Source organism: Sarcophilus harrisii, chromosome 3, assembly GCF_902635505.1.
Source record: "Sarcophilus harrisii chromosome 3, mSarHar1.11, whole genome shotgun sequence".
Taxonomy (NCBI): domain Eukaryota; kingdom Metazoa; phylum Chordata; class Mammalia; order Dasyuromorphia; family Dasyuridae; genus Sarcophilus; species Sarcophilus harrisii.
In genome coordinates, this window is record NC_045428.1 from 350,052,301 (window position 1) to 350,067,594 (window position 15,294).

General features: G+C 34.0%; 1 protein-coding gene across 2 annotated transcripts in view; it reads left to right on the top strand.

The window, feature by feature from the left end:
• ARHGAP15 (Rho GTPase activating protein 15) overlaps positions 1–15,294 on the top strand; it is an 818,783-nt gene that overhangs the window by 650,419 nt on the left and 153,070 nt on the right. For both annotated transcript variants that reach the window (XM_031963678.1, XM_031963679.1), the window contains exon 12: positions 2,797–2,931. In XM_031963678.1, the coding sequence (XP_031819538.1) occupies positions 2,797–2,931 (135 nt within the window). The remainder of the gene's footprint in view (positions 1–2,796; positions 2,932–15,294) is intronic.

The window sequence follows — 15,294 nt, forward strand, 5'->3', positions numbered from 1 at the left end:
GGCCCAGAAAGATTAAATAAGTTGCCCAAGATTATTTAGGGGAATAAGCATTAAAACCAGGATACAAACTTAGGATCTGATAAAAAAAAAATCTAGCACTCTTTCACTGGGTTTCTTTTGAAGCTTTTATTGAAGATTGCATAATATTTCAGTCACTAATAGAAAATTAAGTATGCCTCTTAGGAGTCAATAAGTTCAGACAGGTTCTTATAATGGCATCATGTGGTACTGGTACTGGTGGGAGCAAAATGCTTCTTATGATTGGTGGTATTTATTTTAGCCATAGGAAAGAGTTGTTTCTATATTATTATATTCTTGAACTGACTTGGAATGCATAGGGTTTTGCTGATTTTTTTTTTTTTTTGCTCGAAATTTGCCCACTCTAATGAACATTTTAAAAATTGTTTTGTTGCTTGGGGTAGAATGACACCTCTTTCTTATAAAAAGATACCTTCCTAACATTTCATTGGTATCTTCTAGACTACAAAAATCTGGGCAAATGAGAGTCAAGAGAAATCTAGAAAAGAGGCATTTTGCTTAAGATATTTCAAACAAACGTGTGGTAGAGACAGAGTTGTGTGTGTGTGTGTGTGTGTGTGTGTGTGTGTCTCTGTGTGTCTGTGTGTGTCTCTGTGTGTTTAAGGTTTCCACTTAAAGTTCGGTGCCAAAGCTACAGTACTTATACATTTTCTAAATGTGTTTTAAGCAATAAGTTGTACAACATTTTTAGAACATGTGTTAAGCTATTTCTCTAAGAATGAAGCTCTTAACAAAACATAAGCACTCTGCATGAGATCTTAGCAGCAAAGTGCTTAAAAGATAAAGTAAGAATTGGTACCATGGGAAGAACACCAGCTGTAGAGCACACAGGTCCATTATGAGAAGTATGGTAGTGGGTAGGGAGAAAATGATTTAATCAGGAGTAAAACCAATTTTATTATAAGGGCACGCAGGGGGTGTGGCACCATAGTGAGAGGGACATTTCAAAATATCTGACAGATTTCAACAATGTGAAAACCCTGTTCTTTAAAGTGACAGTAAACCCCATCAGGTCTCTCTTTTTGATGCTATTGTTAACAGTTGACTGTTTAAAGCTGGCCTGCTAAGATGCTGTCGATCTATTTCAATAGTGTGTAGCCAAATAAAAGACTAATTGTTGAAATGCGATCAATCAAAAATGATCACAGGGTGGAAAGAAGGTCTCTTCTGCTTATTTAGTTATGGACAAAATCATTGTTTAGCCAGAAAGGTAAGAATAAAAAGTGAAGGGGCGGGGGTTAACTCCAATAAAATGAACAGATTCACCTTTGTTTCTTCTCCGTGCTACATCCTGTTAGATAAAGATTGTAACTTTCTATCAGGAGCACAGATGATAAAAATATACATATTTTTCAGATACATACATATGTATTTCATTTGGAAACTGCTTTCAGATAGCTTTCACTCATGTTTGAAAAGGAATACAATCTTGATTTGAGTCTTGGTCTCTCCCCTATTTTCCTCCCCCCAAAACATACACACACAAAGAAAAACTATTAAGGATGCTCACATTTAGAGTGTTTTTTTTATCTCATTCAAGGCAATGCTGCAAAAACAATCATAAAGCAAATGTCAGAAGGTAATATCAGAACCAGATGAGTGTGATTTAAAATAGCCTGTTTATTAATAATGATAATTAATAGTAATCCAGTGGTAAATATATGTCCAGGTTACTCTATTTTAAATAAACCCAGGGCTTCCTGAAATGATTACTCTACTATGTAAATGCTATACACAAAATAAAAGACCTGCTTCAAAATTGCACTAGGAGAAATGTAAACCTTTTTGAATAGCAATATCACCTGGATGTCTTGTTCCTTGTCACCATAAATCAGTAGCATCAGGCCCTGTGAATTCCCACAGATCGCCTTCTTGGATAAGAACCCTTCTTCACCTTCATAAGTTGGAAATGGAAGAAAAAAAATAACTCCCCAGCAGAGCTTTATTTCTATTAAAATCTTGATTTTGTTTCTTTAATATTTAAATTTCTCGATTCACTCAGGCTTCACAAGCAAACATTTTGTCGTTTCTAAAAGGAGTTGGTAAGTGCTTGTGGTTTGTCTTTACTGTTATCATTTTTGACAGCTTTGCATAGCCTGCGTAGGCCAACAGGGGTCTGTCTAATATTGTTGCTGGGCAAATCTTCTTCCCTGAGATGAAAACTAAACAAAATATTTTTGAAGCAGTAAGAAGGAATTAATGTCCTTTCTCTCACAGTACTCTATTCCTTGCTGACATTACATTCAGGCAAAAAAAAGGAGAAAAGTGTTACCCATTATTCCCTTGTACATAGCAAGGCTAACACATGTAAAGCAATAACTCATTTTCTATTGCCATGTTTAGCATATGTCTCCTGTTGGCTCAGCAAGGCCTTTAGGCCGGTCCCTTGAGCCGGCCATCACTGGCAACTCTTAGCCCCTCGGCCTCAAAACCAAATAGCTTTGAATCATGTTGAGCTGTGATGCTAATTTTCATACTGATGCATTATGGGAATAAATGTATCTGACATACTGTGTCAATGGCACTGTCTCTTTGTGTCTCTTGTTTTTTTGTTAGCTGCATTCCTACAGATGGTATTCCATTGAAAATGTTCCCTTCCTACGGAAAGGAAAAAAAAACATGCACAGCACCAAACCTCTAGGTGCAGAAGGCTGTTAACGGTTGCTGATGATAGTAGGCAAACATTAACATAATAATTAGTGTCTTGTAATTGTTTCATTAAAACCAGTTGTTCCATTTCTCCTCGTGTTTTCCCAGAAGAGAAGCTGAATTTGGACGACAGCCAGTGGGAGGACATCCACGTTGTCACCGGAGCACTGAAGATGTTTTTCCGGGAGCTGCCTGAGCCGCTGTTCCCATACTGCTTCTTTGAACAGTTTGTGGAGGCAATAAGTAAGTACCTCACATTCAGGAGCAGTTAGTGGAATAGCCTGTTTAAAAAATACTAATAACAATAATAATAATAATAATAATAATCAAAGAAGAGCAGAAACATTCCCAGGGCTCTCTACCTTCCATTTCAGTTGTAGTATTTGATTGCTTTTTATTTCAGGCTTTGTGTATTGTCCAAGTTTAAAAAAAAAAAATGTATCCAGTCTAGATTGTCCCACTTATTTAAAACAGGCCTCATGAAATGCAAACAAATAACTTTCCATGGCAACTGATTTAAAAGAGTCACCCTTTATATTGTAGCCTCTATCTAGTCTGTTTTCAGAATTCCATTGAGTACAAAAGACTCTTTAAAAAATGGGTGCATTTTGTTCAGGTCAATAACTTATGACATTTCATTAAAGGTTTGCTAAATTACCTACTGAGGCAGTACATTGTCTACTTTTTTTTAAACTCTTTCCCACCAACACTGATAAGTAACAACAGCTGTGATTGACTTGTGGACAATGTTAATATTATATTTTTAATGATAAAAGCTTCTTACCTTGTATTAAATTGGTGACATATCATAGAGAAGTTGCATTTCTTTTCTGCCCAATGGCTATCATGTTGATTAACAATCAAAGATTTTTTTTTATCATTATGGGTTTTTATTTTTTTTTTTTTTAGAAAGAACCACTTTTTAAAAAGTAATATTTATACACACACACGTATACATACATACACATACACACATACACACACACACACACACACACACACATATATATATATATATATATATATATATATACATATATATATATATATTTTTTTTTTCTGAATGTAAGGAAACTTCTCCCATGGATACTCTGAGAAGCAAGCAACCAACACATCTCTAAATTTAATATCTTAGGGTACACTTATGAGAATTGTGACAGCTTGGAAAAAGTTGCCTGGCAAGCAGGCTCATTTTTTTTAAGGGGGAAAAAAGCTTGCAAGCCTAGCAGGAGCTTAATTAAAGTCCAATCGAGAAAAATCTCCAAGAAAAAAAAAAAAAAAGCTCGACTTAGGAGGTCTGGTCTTTGATGACTGTCTGTGCAGATCTCCTATTAATGGGAATGGGAATTTGGTAAGCCCACATTGGACAGCAAACTCGTCAACATGCCCTTTCATTCACTTTTCATTTTGCAAAAATTTTCATACTCATATAAGGTCCAGGAAAACTGATGTCAAGGGGAATAAAGCAGAAGTGATTCTCTCAAGATCTTTCTCTTCTTAGTGTTTACAATTACAGAGTTTTCTTTTTTTTTTCTTTTCTTTTTTAAGTGCAGGAACAATGATCATCAATGGATTTTCAGAGTGAGGGAAACATTTTTTCTGCATTTCCTGACTTTTTATTTCATCCACTCCCATAGAATGGGAAGAGTAATCAAGAGTCAGATTTTATATTTCTCATGTTGTAGTAGTTTCTTTACAAAACATGCATTTAAAGGCCTACAAATCTCTAGTTTTATACAAAAACTGGAATGTATCTGAACATTTAAATATGTCTCTAGAGCAAATGTTTCCAAAAGAAATTGGAGCAACAAAGAGAATAGTGGAAGATGGACACAAAAGAGACAAATATGCAATAGGGCTTTGATTACTGTTCACCAGCAAAAACTTAAGGAAGTCACTCAATTTACAATATCTTTAGGTAAAAAAATACCAACCCTGGTTGTACCTATATCTGACAAGGTAACTATGACAAGTAACACTTAAATTTTCCTTAGCAATCTTCAAATTGGATTTTTGCAATCCATTCAGTCTCTTCTTCTCCAATTAGAGAAAACAAATGGTCATAATCCACCATGAGAACACAAAACCTTTGGTTTGACACAGGAAATAGCACCATTCCATAGCAGCCCTCCACTTGCATGTGTCCCTATTGTTTTGGTCAGAAAGGCATAAGGATGGAGTTAATATAGGTCAAGGTTGATGTGGACAAAATTTTGCCACTGGCTATGGAAGCCACAACCTGCAATAGAGTTCAGCTGAAAGAGGTAATTCATGAGGAAAGAAACAGAGAAAAACAGAAACAAATAGGGGGAAGAATGGAAGTAGCTTTCACCTACTAGTGACCAAGAGGAAGGGCTTATTGGCCAGGTGAAGTAGTAGAGAAATATACACTAATGATGATAATCCAAGTCTATTAGCAAGCAGGCAGATGTTTCCTAATATGCATATTCTTGGTCTAACTTTAAAGTCCCATTGCCATATCTTTTTGCTTATATATTGTGAAACCAAGGAGAAAAGGTATCCATTGTGGTTCCATTTCCATTCATTTGTTCAATAAGCATTTGTGAAACACTATTTACTAGATACCATACTGCTAGCACAGCAACACGAAGACAAAAATAAATTTACTCCTATCCTCAAGGAGCAACAATATGCACACCTGAATAATATATAAATGTGGTCCTACTATGTGGGACAACTTAAGCAAAGGCCCAGATTGACAAACAGAATGCCTAACCATGAGGAGCAGCAAGCAATTTGGCTAGAATTTAGAATACAAGAGGAAGCAATATCTAATCAGTTTATAAAGACTGGCCAGAATCAGATAATGAAGGGCTTTAAAAATTAGGCTAAGGAGTGTGTATTTTATTTTAAAGGCAACAGGGACCCACTGGAACTTCTTGACAGGAGAATTACATGTTAAAATCTATTCTTTATATTGGATTACTTGTCATCTAAGAAAGAGGGTGGGTGAAGGGGGAGAAAATTGGAACACAAGGTTTTGCAAGAGTTAATATTGAAAAATTTATCCACATATATGTTTTGAAAATAAAAAGTTTTAATTAAAACAAAATAAAATAAAATATATCTTAAGGTTAAAAAATAAAATCTATGCTTTAGGATTTCTGTGTGACAACTATGTGGCATGTGGATTAGAGAGGAGAAAGAGTCTAAACCAGCTTCATAGTCAGGAAGTTATGTGGCAATTATCCCAATGGGCGGGGATCCTGATTTAGAGGAATGATCATAGAGAGGAGAAAAGAGGACAGATTCAATTTTTATTCAGAGGTAGAATCAAGGAGATGAGAACTGATGAGATATGAAGAGAAAGAGAAAATAAGGAGTTAAGAATGGTTCTAAGGTTATAAACTTGGCTAACTAGAAGGGTGATACCTTCATTTAATATTTTTCCTTGTCAAGCCATTAATTATTTGGCACAACAGCACTCTATTTCTCAGATATTTATGACAGAAAGGAGATCACTTGCCCCTCTTGGATCCATCATTCAGTTTCAGGAAATTCAATATCCTGGCCCAGCTGTGTGATTGTAGTATTCTAGTACCCAGAGCCCCAGGTACATGTATTCAGGGTAAGGCTTCACAGACCTTTGTTTTGGTCCAAATCCTTAACTCCCAGCTTCCAATTGCTAGGAAGAGACCATTTCCATTAGACATGGAATATCTTAGACAGATATTACAATGTCCACAGCTTTGTTTCATGAGAACACAATATTCTTTTCTTACTTTCCTCTTTTACTTTTTTTCCCTCAGGATTCTTCTAAACAATATTTAAGGTTGGATATATTCTTTTGGTCTCATGATGAAAGTTCTGGTAGAATTAGTGCTAAAGTTAAAAAGTGAAAAGTGAAATGCCACCAGAAGACAGTGCAAGAAAGCTTTGGTCTAAGTGACAGAATGCTCTTGCATGCCTCAGAATTTAATGGCCTCTTGTGATGTTAGAAAGATTGCTAAACATTTTGAAGAACAGAAAGCATTTACTTTTTAAAAATAGTTTTCTTTTGGGATTGAAAACAATCATTATTATGATACTTTGCAAATGTCATAGTGATCTTGTATTGGATAATACCCATTAGAGTAACAAAAAATAAAATTTAAAAAAAAAGAGATTCTTTTATACTTCAGAATCCAAGTGCTTCAATCATTGAACTGAAATTTCATCCTTAATGCCAAAGCAATTGGGTCACCCACAGGTCATTTCCTGAGAATTTAACCTACTCACTGAGAAGACTTAATTCCTTGGAAATGACTTATGCTGAAGCCATTATTCATATTTTAAATGGGAGCTAGATAGAAAAAACCCCACAGCTATAGCTTTTTTATGATAGGTGATGCAATCTCACTGACATAGGGCTGTACAGTGAGACCAAGCATTTCCAGGGTAACTAAGAAGTAAGATGGTGAATTGTATCAGCTCCTCCTTCTCCTCCCTGGAGGGCCATACAGGTGTAAAAGGCTAAAGTCAAGGAATAGAAAAACCTGTCCAATTTTAGCCTCCACAGTTTTTGAGGGACAAAGGAGACCTCGAGAGGGTTAAGAGAAGAGCAGCACAAATCACTGAAATGATTTAGTTGAAGTAAAGATGACTGAGGGGTGACTTAATAGCTGGCTCCAAATATCTAAAGCACTGACCAGCTGTTCTCATTCTCACAGAAAATTACTAAATGAAATGGACTTAAATTTCAGCAAGGCCAATTTAAGGTAGAAATAAAGAAGAACTTCCTGAAAGTAAACATAATTAAATAGATTTCCAAAAGGCCTATTGAATATTCCCGGATAGTTCTCCTTCTTTAAAATCTGGGATACATAACTATTTATTTGAAAGGCTTAAATATTGCACAGCATGATGTTGTTTTCCACTCCAGGAATTGTTTTATTTCATTTTTCTGCTGCCCATTGCCTCCTCATCCCATTCCCAGTTTTTTCAGTCTGAGGCATGTCCTGATCCTAGTAGTACCCATTTCAGGTTTTTCCCCTCCAGGTTTTTTTATTGTGACTTCTCTTACATGAGACACTTTCAAACATAGATTATTTCCCACATTTCCACTCTGCCTACTCATAAATCCTGACTCTTATCAGAGCCTAGAAAAGAACTAAGCTATTTGGAAGAGAAAGAATGAAGAAAGAAAGAATATTAGTTTCCTCTTTTACATTATTTATCTGAGAGGAAAAATAGAACTTGTTTCTTCTTTAAAAAAAAAAAAAATAATAAGCCCTAAACTCACCCACAAGAGGAAATAAACAACTTACCAAGTTCTGATCAAGCCTTTATATGGTGGAGGATTCTTCTCAGCAGTTTTGGACTCAGTTTACATTGTACCAATATGCTAATAAATGGTGTTTTGAGGTTTGATACTTTTGTTTCCATGTGCAATTCTCCTTATTTATTATATAGGTGCAGTAAGTGAACAAGTTGCTTTATCTTTCTTTGTTCTTCCTTCACACATCCCCAGAATATATTTCTCTACTTATAAGCCTCAAGTGCCTCTATTGGCATCTTCTACAACAGCAGCAAGCATTTATTAGGCATTGCTAAACACTGGGGATTTGAAGAAAAGCAGAAAAGATGGTTCTTACCTTCAGGGAGTTTACATCACAAATATACACAAAAACTTAGGGAGTTTATTGATGGCTTGTTCAGTTGCTTTTCTGAAATGAGGTTATTTAATATTAATTTCCTCTTCTGTTAATCTGAGCAATTTATATTTTTGTAAATATTCATACATTTCACCTTAGATTGTCAGATTTATTGGCATACAATAAGACAAAATATTTCCTAATGATTGTTTTAATTTCTTCTTCATTAATGGTAGTTTTAAAATTTATATTTTTGACACTGGGATTTGGTTTTCTTCTTTTTTAAATCAAATTAACCAAAGGTGTATCTATTTTATTGTTTTTTTTTTCTTTTTATAAACCAGTTCTGTTTTATTAGTTTGGTAGTTTGAGTTCTTTTTTTTTTCTTTCAATTTTATTCATCTCTCTTTTGATTTTCAGAATTTTGAATTTGTTGTTTAAATTGGGGATTTTTAATTTTTCCCTAACTTTTAAAATTTCATGCTCAATTCATTGATCTTTCTTTATTTTATTCACATAAGCCTTTAGAGATATAAAATTTCTCCTGAGAACTGCTCTATCTATATCTCATTGTCATTCCTTTAAATGAAATTATTGATTACTTTTATGATTTTTTGTATGCCCCACTTAATCTTTAGAATTAGAAATTTCAGTTTTCATTTAATATTTTTAGCTATCTATGACTTTATTGCATATAGGTTTTATTGCTTTATGATCTGAAAAGTATGCATTTAATATTTATGCTTTACTTCATTTGATTATGAGATTCTTATTTCTTAACATGGTTAATTTTTATGTAGGTATTATCTCCCATTGAAAATAAAAGGTATATTGATTTCTATCCCCATTTAATTTTCTTCAGAGATCTATTATGTCTAATTTTTCTAAAATTCTGTTTACCTTCTTAATTTCTTGCTTATTTCGTCATTCAATTTATCTAGTTCTGGGTGGGGGGAGGAAGGGTGAGGTCTCCCACTAGTATAATATTGCTGTCTATTTCTTCCTCTAACACTTAACGTATCCTCTAAGAATCTGGATACTATACTACTTGGGGAATATATGTTTGTTTAGTATTGATAATACTTCATTGTCTGTGATACTTTTTTGGCAAGATGTAGTTTTCCTCCTTACCTCTTTTGATTAGGTTTAGTTTTACTTTTGCTTTGTCTGAGATGAGGATTGCTACCCTGCTTTTTTTTTTTTTTTTTAATTTTGGCTTCAGTATAATCTATTCTTCTCCAATCTATTATTACGTGTGTGTGTGTGTGTGTGTGTGTGTGCACGTGCATGTATACTTTAAAAGTGTTTCTTGTAAACAACATATTGGGAATTTCCAGTTTTTAATCTACTCTGCTATCCATTTTCATCTTATGGGAGAATTCATCCCATTCACATTTACAGTTATGATACTAGCTGTGTGTTTCCCTCTATTTTATTTTCTCTGTTATACTGTTCTCTCTTTCCTTTCATTCTGTACCTCCTCACCACTGTTTTACTTTTGACCATGACTTTCCTTAATCTGTTCTCTCTTCTATCAGCACCCTTCTTTTTCTTTTCTTCTTCCCTAGAGGATAAGATGGATGTCTTTACCCAACTGAGTGTTCATGGTATTTCCTTTCTAAGATAAATTTGATAAAAAGGATGTTCAAACAATGGTCATTCTCTCCCATATTTTCCTCTATTGTAATAGGTCTTTCATGCCTCTTTATCTCAGAAGATAGTGCAGCATAGACATGGTCATTTTAAAAAAAAAATGTGGCAGAGGATAACTGAAGACCAGGCTCTTAGTAATTTCACTGGATACCTCCATGAATTCTCAATGAAATCCACAGGAATGCAAAAGGCTTCATTTTAACTATCCACGCTGGAGAAACAAAGTGAATCCATCAACTAACAAGCACTAATTAAGTGAGTGCTTTATGTTAAACATTAGGAATACAAATTTAAAAGTGAGACAGTCCCTGCCTTCAAAGAACTTGTCACATGTTAGTCAAACTATGAAATAAATCTCTGAAAAATGCATCAATTTAGCCAATGTAAATACTGTAAATAGAGGCTCAGATGGACAACATAGTTTGGATCAAGAATTGAAGAGCAGGAATGGGGTTTGCTACTCATTTGGGAAACTGCACAGTAACTCCAAACTACAAAATCCCAAGTCTTTTATGGTAATATTATCTTAATAATAATGTGTAGATGTGGATTATGAAATAGTACTATCTCAAAAGAATCAAAATGACAAGTAACTCAAAACATATGGGTAAAAACTGATATGGGTATATCAGCTATAACATTATCAAATATGATCTTTAAAAGATTTTTTCAAGGGTGTATATGGCCAGAAATGGAGGTAAACTTGCGATATAGCAAGAATGAAAGATGCTAAATGTCTAGATATATGGAGGAGACCAAGATTTTTTCTTGTCTAGAAACATCTCCAGCATCTCTTTATTGGGGAAGGAAGTGCTCAGTATTAAAATTAAAACCCATCCATGTACATGAGGCGAATCACTAATAAAATAATAACTGGATATCAACTCCATGAATTTTTTTGGTCACATATAAATGATTAATTTGAAATCCTGAAGTTAACAACTACTTTAGAAAAAACATACAACTATATCCAGTTAAGAGGATATCGTAACTACTGGAAAATGTTGCAAAGATATAATTGAATACAAATTGATATCAATTTTATAATGACTTCTAGTGACCTCCAGGAACAGCTCAGTTCTTCATATGCTATTTTCTTAAAAAATTGAGATAATACTTAAGATGAAAATCAGACTAAAATGATCAGATTAAATTTAAATACTTTTGCAAAGTATCATAACTGAGGCCCAAAGGTCTAAGATCAAAGCAAATAGGTTTGAATCCATCACTTGTGGGTAGTAACCCATGTACTTCAGCTTCAGACAGAAAGTAATAGGGTTTTTTCTTTCTGTCCTATTCTATTTTATTATACTTGTTCCCCTCACTGTTAACAGAACTACCTACGTATGTGCTTAGGGTATACTTGATGAAAATATGTGAAAGAAATAGCTAGGCTTTTAAAAATCACTAGTTCTAACAGATTATATATTTATAAATTGACAATTAATAAAAAGTTACAAAGAAAATAAGATATGTGTGCTTAATAGTTATTTATTGGTATTATTACTACTAATAGTACTATTAATGATATTATGTTTAATTGTTTTAATCCTATCCAACTCTTTGTGACCTCTTTTGGAGTTTTCTTGGTAAAGATTAGAGTGTTTGACCATTTCCTAATTCAATTCATTTTGCAGATGAGGAAACTGAAGCAAACAGGGTTGAGTGATTTGTCCAGGATTACATAGCTAGCAAATGTCTGATATGAGTACCAAATATGAACTCAGGAAGATGAGTCTTGCTGACACCAGGCCCAGAACTCTATCCACTTCACCACTTATTTGTCCCTATTATTAGTAATAGTATTAATTATTAGGAAAAGGACTATTTAATAATTTAATTTATAGTAATAGTTGAATAGTAATAGTGCACTAATTATTACTACCACTAATAATGTATGTGTTTGTGACCTTAATTAAGCAAGTCAGTTAATCTTATTTGCCTAAGTTTCCTTTTCTGTACAATGATTTGGAGAAGGAAATTTCTTTTGCAAAGATAACCCTAAAAGGGGTCACAAAGAGTTAGATAAAGCTAAATAATAACACTAATAGTAATAATATTTGACTTGGCAAAAAACAAGGCACTTTTTCCAAAGAGATTTTCATTGATATATTGAGATTTTATGAGATGGCTTGATAAAATCAATTAGATAGTCTAAAGAATTGAAACATCTTGAAATTAACATCAATTATAGCAAAGACCAGGAAAATAACATATTTGCCAAAAACATTTGTTATTCTGATCAAGGATTTCCTATAAAAAGGGCATGAGCCTTTATGAACACTGAAGTACCCCAAAAGCTCTGTTAGTAGATCAACTGAATTGATAGTTTTGAGTCCCAGAACTCATGTATTCTTCAACAAGTTGTACAAATACCAAAAGAACTTTATGTAACAATTCATACTGAAAAGCTAAATAGAAATCCAGCTAGCTGGCACCACACATGAGAGTATTAGAGCTGGAATCAGGAAGACTTGAGGTCAAATGCAGACTCAGACACTTCTTAGCTGTGGAATCCTACTCAATCCCTCAGCTTCAATTTTCTTACATGAAAAGGAAAAATAGCACCTACCTCTCATGGGTGTTTTGAGAATAAAATGAAGTATTGTAAGATTAATCTAGGTTAAAAATTTGCATTTCAACAGGCATAATCTTAAAGAAGTTAGGTCCAAGTTTATTACCGCTCAGAACCTTGATATAAGTAAGACATAAGGGAAGAAGAATCTTGTAGCACAAAAGTAATACACAATTAGAAAACACAGTGGCCACTATAACAAACTATATATCATCACCACTCTGAGGAAGCACCGAGTTCCTTGGCTAGGAGTACTCCATGGTCATAGCTATTCAGAGCCTTGAGTCATATAAGACTTCCTAGCCCAAACCCTAGAAGTTCCCTTATACTAAGGAGTTTGGCTGAGAACAAAGAAGGCACTGTGGTAAGTATTCACAATTGATATATGACTTTTGAGACATAGCAGCTTCCCAGGTACAGGATGCTCCATCACAAGAGGCCCACCAAGGAGATTATTTGTCCATTCCTTTAAGGGGATTATATTTACTCCAAGAACTGGCCAAGGTGACTGACCCTTCTTGTGCTTCCTGAGATTCTATCAGATAACTGTATGTTCCAAGATTCTCAGCAAACAAATTTACACAAAGGCATACCCAAGACTCATTGAGATTCCTCACTAGGATTCCTTACAGCTATTGCAAAGCATTTTGCAAACCTTGCAACTCTGTAGAAATACTAGCTGTTATTATTATTATTATATGCACTTGCATGCATAGTACATTGGTTTAGTTTATCAAGACATATCTATCTGAGATAGGAGTACAAGTAGATAATAAATCTGACCAAAAATTGAACAGGAGGAAGACAGTGGATTGGATCATATGTGGGAAACTGTGCCAAATTCTCAGCCATCCCAAATTCCTCATTGTGAAATCTCTTCTTTTCATCACAGAAATTCTTTTAATAATACTGTAACATTGTAGAAGGTGAAAGACACAAAGGACCCAAAGAGCTTTAGGCAGACTTAGATTATTATCAGTCTATGACATATTTCTGACAAAGATTTGTATGCAAGAGATGAAACAAAAGATGAAAATGAGCAAAATTATGAACAGAAAAAGAGATGGATTAGTCACTTAGCAATAGTGAAGAATGAAGAAATGGGCAGCTCAAAAGCTGCTGTAATACCCACAAAATACAAAAAGACTTAGGTTCACAGTTTCTAGTACATGGAGGAGATTGTCCGTGAAGGATCAATGGAACGATATGGGCAAGAATCATAGATATAAAAAAAATGAATAGATAGATTCTGATTTACTCAATCACAGATCTATTGAAGCATTATTTTAAGAAGAGATAAATAAATAATGGTTATTTTAAGAAGGAAGGAAATAAGCATTTATTTATCTCCTATGTGTCAGTCACTGTACTAATCTGATTGCTTTATAAATATTATTTCATTTGATCCTCACAAACCCTGGGAGGTAGATGGTATTACACTCCTTATTTTGCAGTTGAGAAAACTGAAGCAAGTGGAGGTTTGTGACTTGCTTGCCCAAGGTTACTCATTTGGTAAGCATCTAAGACCAGATTTGAACTCGTCTTTTTGACTACAGGCTCAGTGTTCTATCCATTTTACCACTATTTGAAGCAAATTTTAATGCCTTTGTCAAATTGGTATTTGGGAAAGTTAGGTTTTGTACCACTACAAATAATTCAGGGTCTATATTCTCCATGAGAAAACAGTGTGTTCACAGTAGATAAAGGATTGGCCTTGGGGTCAAGATAAACAAGGTTCAGGTTCTATTTCTTATACATGATATCATGTGATCCAAGAAGAATCACTTAACCACTTAACTGAGTTCTATAGGCAACTAACATTGTAAGTTGTAGAACTGTGAAAATATAGCATCTTTAGAAAGAGTTCCCATGCTGAGATCTCCCTACACTGATTGAGTTATAAGAACATGTGATCTGAGTTAGAGTTAGGGTTAGGGTTTGTATTTGGGTTTGGGTTTGGTTAAAGCTTAGGCTCTTCTAGTAAATTTAATCAAGTTTTGAGGATAATGTATGATGTCTGTATCATGAATGAAGTCCTGTCACAGAATCAGAAGAAATCTCAGAGAATCTCTAATTTAATCCATATCTGAACAAGAATATCTTCTTTGATTTATACAAGTCACCATCAAGGCTTTGTTCAAAGACTTTTCTTAGGAGAATTTACTGCTTCTTGAGATAAGATAACCCATTCACTTTTGAATGACTCTGATAGTTGAAGGTTTATGTTGATAGCAAACTTAAATCTATCTTCAGCTTTACCTATTATTTCAGGTTCTCTACTATGAAGCCTGAATTGCACCTGAAAATTCAACAAATAAACTTTACTATAACTAAATTGATCTGCTGCACAAAATCACATAAACATAGCATTAATCCATGCAAATTAAAGAGAAAATTGTCTTAATTATGTCAGCACACCAAATATTCATCCCAATCTACATGGAATGAAATGATCTCAAAATATAAAGACATAGCTGAAGAGTTGTTTTGCTTTTTTTAATAAGGGAAAAGGGTAAAGTATATGGCGTTCCATTTACCATTTTTACTTCTATAGTTGTCCCAGAAATGATTTCAGTGAGCCTCTAAGAGATCAATATTTCTATTCAATTAAAAAAAACAACATCATTTTATCCACCAAACATCCTTTTATCCATTATGCATGTCCACCAAATATTAAACATAAAGGAATAATAGAAAAAAAGGAAAAACCTGAACCAGGACCATTTTTATATAAATTACATCAAATTTAAGCCCTGATAATAATAATAATTATTGTGAAAATAA